The sequence below is a fragment of the Barbus barbus genome (genome assembly GCF_936440315.1).
Source record: "Barbus barbus genome assembly, chromosome: 6".
NCBI classification, from domain to species: domain Eukaryota; kingdom Metazoa; phylum Chordata; class Actinopteri; order Cypriniformes; family Cyprinidae; genus Barbus; species Barbus barbus.
Window position 1 is genome coordinate 11535433 of NC_136734.1, and position 14981 is coordinate 11550413.

Consider the following 14981-nt stretch of genomic DNA (forward strand, 5'->3'; position numbering starts at 1 on the left):
GTTTATTTACAAGGTGAACAGCAAACAGCAATCGTGCAGATTCTTCGGACTTGGTGAGTATCAATTCGTGAGGTTAAAGTAAGAGGAATGTCAGTCACAATCAGTCTCTCTGTCTTGACAGATCCTGGAGATTGGCAGCGTCAGAGCGGCAGAGACATACGAGGATTCAACCAAACCACTGGGGACAGACGAGGAGGATGACTGGAAGAGGACAAGGCAGAAGGGAAGTAAGGACAGGTAAGTATTCACAGGTAGTTATACTCCGCTTATATGGAAGCAGAGACGGTCCATGTAGCAATCCTGAACAGACAGTGTAGTCCTGTAACGTCACTTCAAGATCGGACGATCTAGTGAGCTGAGGGAAGTGCTTTTATGTGGCTGGTGATAATGAGGTGCAGGTGCCAGTGATGATTGGAAATAAACAGGTGATAGTGATGAGTGATGGGGAAGACGGGCCATTCTGTGACATTACCTCCCCCTCCCGGACGGCGCGTCCCGCGACGTAACAACAATAATACCGGGGAGGGGGGGGTGGGCGCCCTGGAGGCTGGAGCAGCACCTGGACAGGACAGGGAAGCCTCCAGGGCGGATCAGGAGCCTTAGGAGGCCAGGGCAGGACTGGAGGCTCGGGAGACCATGGCGGATCCGGAGACTCGGGAGGCTGTGGTGGATCAGGAGCCTCGGGGGACCATGGCGGATCCGGAGGCTCGGGGAGCCATGGCGGATCAGGAGGCTCGGGGAGCCATGGCGGATCAGGAGGCTCGGGGAGCCATGGCGGATCAGGAGGCTCGGGATGCCATGGCGGGACAGGAGGCTTGGGCAGCCATGGCCATATTTTTTGGGAAGCCCAAAGGGATTCATGTGGCCATGCGAAATGAGCCATAGTGGCCCTGACAAATGTCCCTAGCAAGGCCACTATGGCTACTAGGATTACAAGTATATAGCCCCCCCCCAAAATTTCTTTGGGAATGTTCCCCATAAGGGGTCTCACCGGAGGAGCGGGCTCTGTGGGGCGCTCTGGAGGAGCGGGCACTTGAGGGCGCTCTGGAGGAGCGGGCACTTGAGGGCGCACGGGAGGCGCAGAGCTGGATAGAACCAGAAAAGACGCAGGAGGACGCTCTTGCAGCGCGGACACCTGAGGGCACTCTTGCAGCACGGACATTAGAGGGCGCTCTTGCAGCGCGGACATTAGAGGGCGCTCTTGCAGCGCGGACATTAGAGGGCGCACGGGAGGCGCGGGGCTGGACGGGACCAGCGGGAACTCAGGTGGGCTGGACGGGACCAGCGGGAACTCAGGTGGGCTGGACGGGACCAGCGGGAACTCAGGTGAGCACTTGCGAGGTGCAGGAATTGGTGGGCGCAGACGAGGAGCAGGCAATGGAAGGCACTGGCGAGGAGCTGGCACTGGAGGGCGCTTGCGAGGAGCAGGCACTGGAAGGCACTGATGAGAAGAAGACATTGGAGAAAGAACAGGAGCCGAGAACTCCGGGGGAAGAGCCTCATCCATTAGCCCGTCATTCTGCGTTGGCGGAGCCTGATTGTTCGTGTGCTGTGGAATCATCCCCATCTCCAACGGCGCAACGTTCATCGCCAGTTGCGGCGGATTCCTCATCGCCGCTGACGGAACATACTTCGCCGTGGGTGGAGGAAGCAGGAGAATCGGCAATGACCCTCCGTTGCGGGGAACCAAAACCAGCCGCCGCCTCATTTTCGGTAAGGGTCCGATCTTCTGTAACGGAACGGGTTGGACACAGAAGGTAAGTGAAATCACAAGGTGTTTATTTACAAGGTGAACAGCAAACAGCAATCGTGCAGATTCTTCGGACTTGGTGAGTATCAATTCGTGAGGTTAAAGTAAGAGGAATGTCAGTCACAATCAGTCTCTCTGTCTTGACAGATCCTGGAGATTGGCAGCGTCAGAGCGGCAGAGACATACGAGGATTCAACCAAACCACTGGGGACAGACGAGGAGGATGACTGGAAGAGGACAAGGCAGAAGGGAAGTAAGGACAGGTAAGTATTCACAGGTAGTTATACTCAGCTTATATGGAAGCAGAGACGGTCCATGTAGCAATCCTGAACAGACAGTGTAGTCCTGTAACGTCACTTCAAGATCGGACGATCTAGTGATCTGAGGGAAGTGCTTTTATGTGGCTGGTGATAATGAGGTGCAGGTGCCGGTGATGATTGGAAATAAACAGGTGATAGTGATGAGTGATGGGGAAGACGGGCCATTCTGTGACAGCTATGATTATGGGTCAGTTTTTACATCGCAGTAACTGTTAAAAAATAAGACCACTTTGTCATGTTTATTTCCTTAATATTTATATGGGTAGTTGACATATAACATATCTAATAACATGTTAATTCTAATGTCCATTAACATTATGATTATCACGATTTTAGATTTAAAATTGACAAATGTATAAGAAAAATGTTAGGGTTAGGGTTAGTGTAACCGAAAATGTATGTTTTATGTTCTGCGCCTGCATGCTCACCTATTGTTTGTGGGAGCTCAGTCATCGGCACCCATTTTCAGAATCAGAATCAGAAAGAGCTTTATTGCTTGCGCATACAAGGAATTTGTTTTAGTGTCACAAGCTTCCAGTGCACAGAGACAACAACAACACACAGACAATAAAAATAAGATGAGAATAAAAATACACATATGTAAATATAAATATGTAAATACAAAAATAGAAAAATAAAATAAATTGTATGTACAGTTGTGCTATAGATGATAGAATAGAATGAGATTTAGTGATGTACTAGGATGTAGGTGGTAACAAATAAATGTAAGGTTATTGCACATACTTTTATTGCACAATGGGGGAACATTTAACTGTTCATAAGGCCTGGGGGAAGAAACTGTTCTTGTGCCTGCCTGTCCTGGTATTTGGGGCTCTGTAGCGCCGGCCAGATGACAAAAGTTAAAAAAGGGGATGGCTTTGATGTGAGGGATCCAGAGTGATTTTCTGAGCCATTTTCCTCATTCTAGATGTATATAGTTCTTGAAGGGTGGGCAGGGGAGCACCAATAATGCTCTCGGTGATCCAAACCATTGTCTGTAATCTTCTGGTGTCTGAATTTGTAGCTGAGCCAAACCAGACAGTTATTGATGTGCACAGAACAGACTTGATGGCAGTCACAGTGTTGTCCATGATGGTGAGTGGGGGGAGTGCAGGGAGTTTCTCCTGAAGTCCACGATCATCTACACTGTTTTGAGCGTGTTGAGCTCCAGGTTCTTAAGACTGCACCAGACAACCAGCTGGTCAACCTCTTGTCTGTATGCAGACTCGTTCTGAATGAGGCTGATAAGTGTGGTGTCATCTGCGAACTTCAGGAGCTTGACAGAGGAGTCTTTAGATGTGCAGTCGTTGGTGTACAGGGAGAAGAGCAGTGGGGAGAGGACCCAACCCTGAGGGGCACCAGTGTTGGTGGTGCGGCTGTTTGACATGAATTTCCCCAGTCTCACTAGCTGTTGCCTATCTGTCAGAAAGCTGGTGATCCATTGACAGATTGAGCTAGGGACAAAGAGCTGGGTTAGTTTGGTCTGGAGGAGTGTAGGAATGATGGTGTTGAAGGCTGAACTGAAGTCCACAAACAGGATCATCACATAAGTCCCTGATTTATCCAGATGCTGCAAGATGAAGTGCAGTCCCTGTCACGAGTCCGGGCTGCAGTTCTTCCTTTCTCCACTAGAGGTTACCATCTCCCGTCCTCCCGGACTCCATTCCCCTAACTCCACACACCTGCCGCATATCATTCACCTGACACTCATTATTACACCCGCAGCTGTTCCCCATTGCCGCAGACTATATATTCTCCTCTTTCTCACCACTCTGCCTGGGTGAATTAATTGTCATTTATTGTACTAGTCATTGTCACTGTGGAAACTCTGGGGATACATGCACTGTATTGCCTTTAATGTATCCCATTCCTAATCAGTTTTGTTTTGCCTTGTTGGCCTTTTTGGTTCGTTATTAAAGAGAGCCTTACCTGCATTTGGACCCAGACCTCGTCTTTCCACGGTGATCTCGAAGTGTTCCGTGACAGTCCCATGTTGACTGCATCATCCACGGACCTGTTTGCTCGGTAAGCAAACTGCAGGGGGTCCAGTAAGGGTCCAGTGATGTCCTTCAGATAAGCCAGAACCAGTTTTCAAACGACTTCATGACGACAGACGTTAAAGCCACAGGTCTGTAATCGTTAAATCCTGTTATCTTTGGTTTCTTTGGGATGGTGATGATGCGTTTGAAGCAGGCAGGGACTTCTAACAGCTCCAGTGATATGTTGAAGATCTGTGAAAAGATGGGGCCAGCTGGTCAGCACAGGTTTTCAGACAGGCTGGTGTGATACCGTCTGGGCCTGGTGCCTTTTCTTCTCTTGTTCTTTCTGAAGACCTGACGCACATCATCTTCACTGATCTGAAGTCCGGGGGGGGGTTGTTGGAGGTGTTAACGGTTGTGTAAAGAGATGGTCAGAATGGATGTGGGGGGTTTCGGATCTACAATAAAACTCATTTAGGTTTTCAGCAAGTTGTTGCAGTGCTGGGGGATGGTGTCTTGTAGTTGGTGATGGCTTTCAGACTTTTACACGCTGAAGCTGGGTCGTTGGAAGTGAACTGATCTTCCAACTTTTTGGTGTAGCTCCTCTTAGTATCTCTAATATCCTTATTCAGTGTGTTCCTTGCCTGATTGTACAAGACTCTGTCCCCATTTCTGTAGGCATCCTCGTTGGCCTGATGAAGATGTCAGAGTTTTGCTGTAAACCATGGCTTATTATTGTTGAATGTTAAATAAGTCCTGGTAGGGACGCATATATCCTCACAGAAGCTGATATATGAAGTTACAGTCTCCGTGAATTCATCCAGATCATTGGCAGCAGCTTACAAAACACTCCAATCAGTGCAGTCAAAACAGGCTTGTAATGCCCGCTCTGTTTCATTAGTCCATCTCTTTTTCAGTCTTTACTACAGGTTTAGCGGATTTAAGTTTTTGCCTGTAGTTCGGTATAAAATGAACCAGGCAGTGGTCAGAGAGTCCTAAAGTTGCCAGTGGGACAGAGGATATTCATCCTTTGTCGTGTAATAGTGATCCAATATGTTACTGTCTCTGGTGGGACATGCAACATGCTGTCTGTATTTTGGAAGTTCACAGGAGAGATTTGCTTTATTAAAGTCTCCGAGAATGATAATAACAGAGATCGGATGTTGTTGTTCTGTGTCAGTGATTTGATCAGCGAGTTTCTGTAAGCCAGGCTCACGTGTGCTTGCAGTGGAATGTAAACACTCACGAGAATGAATGAGCAGAACTCCCGTGTCGAATAGAAAGGCTTATAGTTAATGAAGACCGCTTCTAGATCGGGGCAGCACATCTTCTTTAACACTTTTAATGTCTGTACACCACTTTTCATTTATGTAAAAGCATGTCCCGCCACCTCACGATTTCAACGCGTCACGATCTGCTCTAAATAGCTGGAGGCCCGGCAAATGCTGTCCGGTATGGTGTCATTCACCAAGGTTTCTGTGAAATACAGAGCAGCAGAGTTTGAAAAATCCTTGTTTATCTGGGAGAGCAGACGAAGTTCGTCAGTTTAGTTGGGTAGAGAGTGGATATTCACCAGATGGATGCTAGGCAGTACAGTTCAAAATGCGCACTGTCTAAGCTTAACGAGCGCAGCGGCTCGCCGTCTGTGCGTCATAAAGTGTTTGAACAGCTCTGCTGCTCCGCCAACTACAATGTTCTGCAAAACATCAGACAGTACAGTTGTAACAGTCTTCAGCCTGCTACGAGTTGAGTGCAGCTGCAGTTTTAATCCTCACTGGTAGGGGGCAGCCTTAACTTCGGTTGAGCATGGAAAATGTAGTAGCTGAATAGAAGAAGAGGGTATGGATAGCTTTTGGTTTGTGTGCCAGTGTGCCTAGTAGCAGCGTTTGCGCTGATCTACTGCATTTGGGGAAATGCCCTTGTTGAGAAACATTTGTTTCATTCTCAACTGTGAGTATGGTTATTTTGTTGCCTTCATTTATTTATGAAAGAGTTATTTTGATCAGTCATTTTGTATAAAACAAAACTATTGGGTATTGTTTCCTGTGTTTAATTGGCAATAAGATAGGATAATAATTTAAGTGCTTTTCTGTTTGTAGAAGGGTTTTTGTCTACGTTATGTTTGAGAAATATGACAGCGTTGAAGATTGAATTGGAATCTTCGTTGGTGGCATTGACAAGGACTAAAGTCGACCTGATTGTTTCTCTTCCATGGAGAGAGAAACATTAAGGACTGCTTTGATGCTCTACAATATGGATTATAATTGTGATTCAAGGACAACGTTAACTTCAGTCTACATCACAACTGGATTTCTTCAGTGTCTAACATATACACAGATAAGACTTTGACTTTTACACATATAGTGTTTTCACACACAAGGACTTGTTTCATAGTTTGATCAAGATGGGTCAATATTTGATTTCAGATGAAACAGCTAACAAAAACAGTAAAACAACTGAAGAGCCAAACTGAGGCAGCTGTGTGCGGCACCATCTTGTTCGTTTTTATTTTTATTTATTTTTTTATTTATTGATTGCTTTTTCTTGTTTATTTTCAATTGTCCTGTGGTGTAACACATGCATTTGTTAAAACAAATAAATAAATATTACTAAAGAGGTGACCTGAGAGTATTAAAAGAAGGCAGCAGCTATTTGCACTAGTGATAGATGCATTATACAATAAGTTTAAATAGCAATTAGATTCTATTTGCACTAAGTGCAAATAGCATATTTTCTTAGTGAGAGATGCTATTTGCACTAAGTGCAAATAGCGATAGATGCTATTTAGACTAAGTGCAAATGATGATAGATGCTCTTTACACTAAACGTCTCTGCACACTGAGTCCGAAATTTGTTTTTTCGCATTCGCAATCTTAAAAATTCGTCACGCACAGAGACCTTGCACATGGAGTCCGATGCGTTTTAATTAATCCGTTGCGAAAAAATTCGCAAAACTATACAAAATGTCTTCAAGCAGTGAGGATGATTTTGTTGTCCTCTCTCTTTTTAAAAAAAGAAAAAGGAAATATTGGGTCCATCCAATCCTTAGATTGCGCAGAGAGGAAGGAGAGTTCCACCTCCTTATCAAAGAGCTGCGGGATTATCCCGAGAGATTCAAAGTTTATTTCAGGATGTCAGTGCCTCAGTTTGATACTTTGCTAGCGATACTGAATCCACATATTAAAAAGAAGACCACCAATTTCCGTGAACCAATTTATCCTGAACAGAGACTGTCTGAGGTATGGATACACCAACAGACACACACACACACACCGAACTGCAGCATCGGAAAGGTGCGCGCCAGGCATAAAAAAATAGGCTACAGCAGTTCTTTATATTCTGTATCTTTGTATTCCGCAATTTGTTTGTCATAAAGTGCTCTGTGCTGCAAGACGAAGTGTATTAATTTGTCTGACACTATTTTGGATTTTGGCTTTCGCTTGTATGCTGGCTCTGAATTGTAAAAAAACCTTCTCAAAGCATCTCAAAATGCTTTATACGGATGCGAAAAACGCAAAAAATCGAACCCGATCCGAATTTGTTTTGGACGGACAAAATTTTCGGAGGCAGTGTGCAAACGTGATTGACAAAACGTGAGGTCGTATTTATTTTTCAACGTGCGAAAAGTTCGGACGAAAAATTCGGACTCCGTGTGCAATGGCCTTAAGTGTAAATAGCAATTAGATGCTATTTGCACAAAGTGCAAATAGCATATTTGGTTTCACTTTATTTTGATGGTCCCTTTAACACATTCTGTTGACTATAAGTAACGTTGCACCTACATATACACTAACTCTCATTACAGTGTTATTACAGTATAAGTAGACTGGTAGGGTTAGGGATATAATAAGTTAACATGTATTTGCTGTTAAGGGTCTGGTGTGTATCAAACATAGAGCACGACGGAGACCATCAAAAAGTGTTACTGCATATTTTCTTAGCGATAGATACTACTTACACTAAGTGCAAATAGCAATGGATTCTGTTTACATTAAGTGAAAATAGCAGTATTTTGTAACGATATGATATTTACACTAAGTGCAAATAGCTATAGATTCAATTTACACTGTTAAAATAGCAACATTTTCTGCTATTTATACTACTTCTGCACTTCAGTATTATAAAACAGTATTCAATAATAACGTATTGAGTGTAAATTATAGTTTTAATTCAAATTATTAAATGGATGCCACCTTACTGGGACAATAAAGCCCTCCCTACACCTACCCTAACCCTACCCGATACTTTATTTTCAACAACATTATTTCCTTCATTTTTATTGAAAATAACAACAAGGCGGGCTATTTGCACTTAGTGTGAATAGACACTCCGTTTAAAAAAAAATGCTAATTGCTAAATTAAATGCTAAAAAAAGAATTTAATCCAGTGCTGCCCCTATTGGTCACTGATTCATGTATGAATCACTACAATTTATTTGTACAATTTACAAGTTTTCACCTGCTTCTTTACTGTGTTTTAGGGCATCTGGGACAGTATACACAGCTATCGACATTGCCACAGGACAAGAGGTAAACCAGATTATGTTTCAATTTTAAGAACGCCAAATCCATATTAGCAATATTGGCCTCCTTTCCTTTGCTGACCTCTGTTCCTTTTACTTTGTTCAGGTGGCAATCAAAAAGATGAATCTGCAGCAGCAGCCAAAGAAAGAGCTCATTATTAATGAGATCCTTGTAATGAGGGAAAACAAAAACCCCAATATAGTCAACTACCTGGACAGGTACAACCGTCAATCTTAATATATATTAACTGATAAATTTACATTTCCAAACATTAATTTTGCCATTAATTGTAATAATCAAGTGAGATTTTTGTTTGCACAAGGAATCTGACAACAGCCAGTGCACCACACAGAGATCTGGGGCCGTATTTATAAAGCCACTCAGAGTAAAATTTTAGTGTGTCAAAATTCTAAGAATGACGTAATTTTACTCTTATTCCTAGATTTAAGAATAAGAGTGATTCATAAAGGTTCCTAAGTGTTAAGACTAACTAAGAAATTATTTAGGAGAGCTGAAGAGCTCTCCTAGTTAGGAGTAAGAAGATGACAGCAAAAAGGAGACAAACACTTTCCAGCAAAGATATGACAAAGCTGACCCGCGGGACCCGACCAGATTTCTTGCGAAGCGGGATTAAATTCCAGAATAAAACACAGCAGCGGTCGGTAACTCTGGTGTAATTTGAACAGGAGTGGGCGGTCTAACAATATCCCTTTCCCGACAGCATTTCTGCGCTTTATTCAAGCACCCGTACAGCCTGCACTGGACTGTTATGCACTCGCTGCATGCATGAACCAGTGCTGTTTTATTTGCGGGGTCTGTGCGCAGCATGTGCATAACAATGCTCAGAGCAGGGTGGTGATACGGCCCTCAGACAGAACAGGCAGGTTGTCGATCAGTGACAGACCAGAATAAAGATGGAGCAAAGTGTGTCCTTGAAGAACGTTCAACTCAGTGTTGTTTATATTTTGCTTAGCCTGTAATTTTAAATGAAAGATGTCGAATTTATTTATTTCTCTTCTGCAACGCTTTTCCTAGGCTACTGTGTTTACAGCAAGATGTTTAAAAGGGTCATATGATGCGATTTAAAGTTTTCCTTTCTCTTTGGAGTGTTACAAGCTGATTGTGCATAGATAAGATCCCTGAAGTTGCAAAGACTATAAAGTCTCAAAACCAAAGAGATATTCTTTATCAAAGTTAAGATTCTGCCACACCCCCCTAAAATGGCTCGTTCAAACACGCCCTTGACGTCAAGATGTGGAAATATTTGCATAATGCAGCCCAAATGTTCACGCAAAGAAAGAAGGCGAGGTTTCAGTAACGGCAGTAGTGTTGAAGCAGCCATGCCAGGGAGACGCTGTGTGTTTCTAGGTGAACGCAATAGCACTTTATTTGGCCTTCCAAAAGTAGATGCATTTAGGAATCATTAAGATTACTTACAACAGAACAGCAACGCATTTTATGGACGACTGTTTCGTGAACCTAGGCGAGGAGGCAATTCTGACTTTGCTATGACAATCTGGCACTTCTGAATCAGCGACTGTATGTTTTGTTATTCCTTTAAGTATTTATTATTGACTGTTTAAATGCGGAATTTTGTGCGTAGTGTGTGTGTGTGCATGTGTGAGAGAGAGTCACAGCGCAGGGTCGTTTGTGTGTGTGTGTGCTCGCGTGTGTGTGAGAGGGAGAAACGGTCACGCAATCGCAGCTTGTGTGCAAACACATATGAGCTTCATCACTGTCTGCCATGCGACTCTGTTCCCCTCTCGGGCTTGAACTGATGGTAAAACTAAGGACATTATTTACTGTCTTTCTTTACTATAATTTTGAAAGCTGAAGCTGGCGATGGAAAGGGGCGTTACATTTCCGATGCGGCTTGCAGTGTTCGGCCAATCACAATGTACTGTGCCACTTGGCCAATCAGAGCAGACTGCACTTGTCGGAAGGAGAGACTGTAGAAATCGAAGCGTTTGAGAGAGGCGGGGCATAGAGGACTTACAATAATCTACAGTATTTGAGATTTTTTTTTTTTAAACAATAAAACGTCAACATATTCTGTTACACCAAATACACAAAATAATGATCTTTAAAAGCAACATATGACCCCTTTAAATGAATTTAGTATTTTGACAAGACGAATAAAATTATAATAGGCCATTTTTGTACAACCTACTTTTTTTTCCCCCTCTGCAACACTTGTTCATGTTGTAAAGGTTAAATGAATTGTACCCTGACAAGACGAATAAAAATAAGGAATATAATTTTTGTACATATTTATTTTCTCTGTGACACTTTTTTTTCCTACTGTGTTGGCAGCAAAATGTTAAACAAATTTTGTTTACGACACAAAATTCGTTTAACATTTTGCTGTCAATAAAAGATTCTTGACAAGACGAATAAAATAAGAAATACAATTTTGTGCAGACTACACTTTTATTTGTTAGCCTATATCTCTTTCTTTCAGTAGAGGGAATTTAAATGTGTGATTCTGGAAACGAGATCAAAATTTAGCGGGAACAGTCGGGTCGGGAAGAAAATTATTCTAAGCGGACAGCGGGTGAACAAAGAGTGAAAATATTGCGGGAGCAGATGGGTGCGGGATATAACCTCGCGGGAGCGGGACTTAAAAAACAGTCCTGCACAGACCTCTAGCAGGGTCTTACATGTTGTGCCACTTACCCCACCAAACACAACAGTGGCCAAAAGTGATATGTGGATTTTGTATGCATGTACTGTATGTATGCATTTATTTATTTAATGACCCCACATTTCACTCAAACTATTAAAATACAAAGGACAAAAAAACACTGACCATTGTTGCCAACTGCTTTTAAGTGACAGTAGCTAAAACTAGTCACTTAATGTTGCTAGATGACCTCATAAAAGTGAGTTCACTGATCTATATTTATATTTATATAGATCAGTGAACTTGCCTTTGACGTCATGGGAGAGTCTCGGAATGTAGATAAGGTGTTGTCAGACTCCTTGTGGAGACAAAAAAATTTCACTTTCACTTTTAAATTTGTGATCTTGTTGCCACATTTTACAAGAAAACATAATTGTCTGTTGCGCATATCATGTCTACACCGGATGCGACAGAATAACCATTGCAAATCATATGTACTTTGTGTCAGTACACAAGGCCGTTACCATGTCTTGAACATTGAGGGAGGGGACCTATATAAATATAATATTTAAACTGAACTGTACCATAAAGTTGTCCTATGGTGTGACAGCAAAAATTAAGAAAAAAATAAACTCTTAATAATACATAAATGGCATATGAGAGATTTATTGTCATTGTTAGACACTTACTTTCATATAATGCTATTTATTTAATAGGAAATTATAATTAACATAATTTTTCCCCCATGACTTGTTGGACAATTTCCAGACAAACTTCAACAACAAGACGAACTTTGATGTCATATGTTCAAAACTGCTGAAAATTATGAGAGAAAAACAAATCTGTGGTTCTTTTAAGGGTCACACCATAGGACATTACGTCACACCATAAGACATCACGTCACACCAAAGAACAGAAATGGTAATTAAATTATTTCTATTTAATTTTGAACATGTCAAAAGAGAAAGAAAGGTTAATTTGATACAAACAATATCAGCATGGTTTTTAAATAAAACAGACAAAAAAAAGTTCACCAACAAAATTCAGTCTCTTGGTCAATCATTATGTTACTGAAACTCTTCTAGCCCCCCCCCGCTGCACAGCTAGAAAAATATTGATATTCAAACTATATTCATTTTTTTTTAACAATATGGCTACTCTTTTTAAGGCATAATTTTGATTCTATTTACTTTCTGCATTGTTCTCTTAGGATCTCCTCCCTTCTGCATGAAGAATTTTCGTTAATTTTCTCTATATATTTCCGTGTCCTCTCTCTTCCAACAATTTCTCTCCCTCAATTCTTCCTGTCTCAAAAACAAAATATCACATTTTATACTTATTTTCATGACACTTTATAACAGTACAAGTTTTCTGTAAAAACATCAGAAATTAATTTAATGTAATTATTGCACTTAAGAACACTGAAAATGATAAAAAAATAATAAAGTAGTTGAGTAAATTAATTATTAAAAATGCTTTTTAAAGAAACCTTGTCCTGTGGTGTGACATCTTTGTCCTGTAGTGTGACTTTTTCTGTCACACCATAGGACGTTTCAGCCTTTTTCTGTCATTAATCACCTTGCTATTCAAAGCTAACCTGTCATTAGCAGTAAGCAAGATACATTTGCATAATTTTCCATGATTTTGTAGTTTAACATGCAGTTTTTAATTAAAAAATATAATTTAGGGGTGTCACACCAAAGGAAAACAAAACATAACACTTTTGTAGTGGTTCCAAAAAAGGTTAAATTTCTTAACAATTCTGAGACTAAATTGACCATGTGCACATGTCATGGGCTTCACAGTGGGCTTCAGTAACACGACCATGAATGGGGTCCTTCAACTAATTAAAGTTTTCTCTGGAATTGGCCGATTTAAAATCAGGATATGGTGTCACACCAGAAGACATGGTTTTCCGAGACAAAATGTATCAAGATCCTACGCTTTCAAAAATATATGGATGAAAAAAAATTATTACCATTTACTAAAATAGACACTTGTACAAATATGCCACAGGTATTTATTCAAATTTTTATGCTATTCTTTTTTATTTACAGTCATGGCCAAAAATATCGGCACCCTTGGTAAATATGATCAAAGAAGGCTGAGATCATTTATCTGCATTGTTAATCCTTTTGATCTTTTATTTTAAAAAATCACAAAAATCTAACCTTTCGTTGGATAATAAGAATTTAAAATGGGGGTAAATATCATTATAATTCAACAACGTTGTTTGCACCGTGCTCCTCCGTTACTTGATCTTTTTATTTTGGTGTGTCAATCTATTAAATTACTTTGTATAAGAAATTATGAGCCGCACTCACAAGAACGTCTTCTTTTTTCATTTTAGATAACATACATCACCGATGGGGAAAAGACACAAACGTTTCGGCTACAAAGCCTTCCTCAGTGTGGAATATTTATTATAATGTCATAATTGTCTACCTGTGCCCCTCAGCAGAAATATACAGAAATTGAATAAAGTTATCAAACACTAAATTCTAAATTAAATACAGATGAATCCTTAAAACTATAAAAGTTATTGATTTCCTCTCTTTTCTTTTGTTCTTGATGAACAGACATCACAGCAGCTGGTTATTAGGTTGTTTTGGCTGCTGTTTCTTTAAGAGCTGCCGCTACCGAACATAATGTGGATCTGACACGCATCGTATTGTGTTAGATGAGGGAGAAAGTGCTAGGATTCTCCAGGACAGTTTTGAAAACCATTTCAGAGACAAGTTCTTAATGTAACTCATGTATAACATATTACATGCATGCACCGTTTTATGGCAGCTTTAAACGCCTTTTTTTAACTTCATGACTTAACTGATCACGACATTGAATGCTCGTAGTTTCTTTCGCGATTTGATATGAAACAATACAGGCTATGCGCACGGGCACCTTTGTGTGTACTGAAGAGCACGCGCTGTAATCACAGTTTCCATGCTCGTTTGCCTCGCGCCTGAAGTGAAGTTAAAGTGCGCGTCTGAAACATCTCCTGTTGTGCTTGTAAAGACATTCTGCAACTGAATCAATGCACTTGTCAAAAAAGAGACAGAATTAGCAGTTATGAGTGGGGTGGCCAACCCTAGGCCCCACCCCTGCGTTAACGGCGTTAAATAATTTTAACGCGTTAAACTGAAAAAAAAAGAATCACCTGCGTTAACACGTTGCGTTGAATTTTGATATTTAATATATATCTATCAGTGGCAAGCGGTGACTTTTTTTTAAGCGGGTATGTTGAGTACTAAGGTTAAGATCCCCCACCCCCATCGGCTTTTAGGGCACACTCCAAGAGGAAAACACCGTGGCAGTTGTTGATTTAAAGGGGTGGTTGATTGAGATTTCACTTTTTTAACTTTAGTCAGTGTGTAATGTTGCTGTTTGAGCATAAACAATATCTGCAAAATTACAAGGTTGAAAGTTCAATGTAAACGAAAATATTGTCTTTTAAAATTATGGCAAACCCTGAAATTTACATAAAACACACCCCCGGGAACGTGCAACAAAGGGGGCGAGGCCATGTTCTCTGCTTTAGAGAAGAAGAAGAGTTGTTTCAATGCCGTCAAAACAAGGGGTGCATGAAAAAAATCTATTCATGCAGGAGTCACGATTCTGTCTTCTAGGGCTGCCACTAACGACTATTTTTATTTCGATTAATCTAATGTCTAATTTCCCACGGAAAAAAAAATCAACAATTTTACTTAAAAATATTTTATTAAACCAAATGAAATCTAAATTTCTTTGAAATCCTTTTTTAAAGCAAAAGTGAAGCGCAACATAGAG

General features: G+C 41.1%; 1 protein-coding gene across 1 annotated transcript in view; it reads left to right on the forward strand.

Moving 5' to 3' along the window:
* Nucleotides 1–14981, forward strand: part of LOC306870862 (serine/threonine-protein kinase PAK 3) — a gene marked incomplete at its 3' end in the record, with an annotated part of 285953 nt that overhangs the window by 183168 nt on the left and 87804 nt on the right. The window contains exons 9-10 of the mRNA XM_079418334.1: nt 8530–8578; nt 8678–8790. Coding sequence (XP_079274460.1) covers nt 8530–8578; nt 8678–8790 — 162 coding nt within the window. The remainder of the gene's footprint in view (nt 1–8529; nt 8579–8677; nt 8791–14981) is intronic.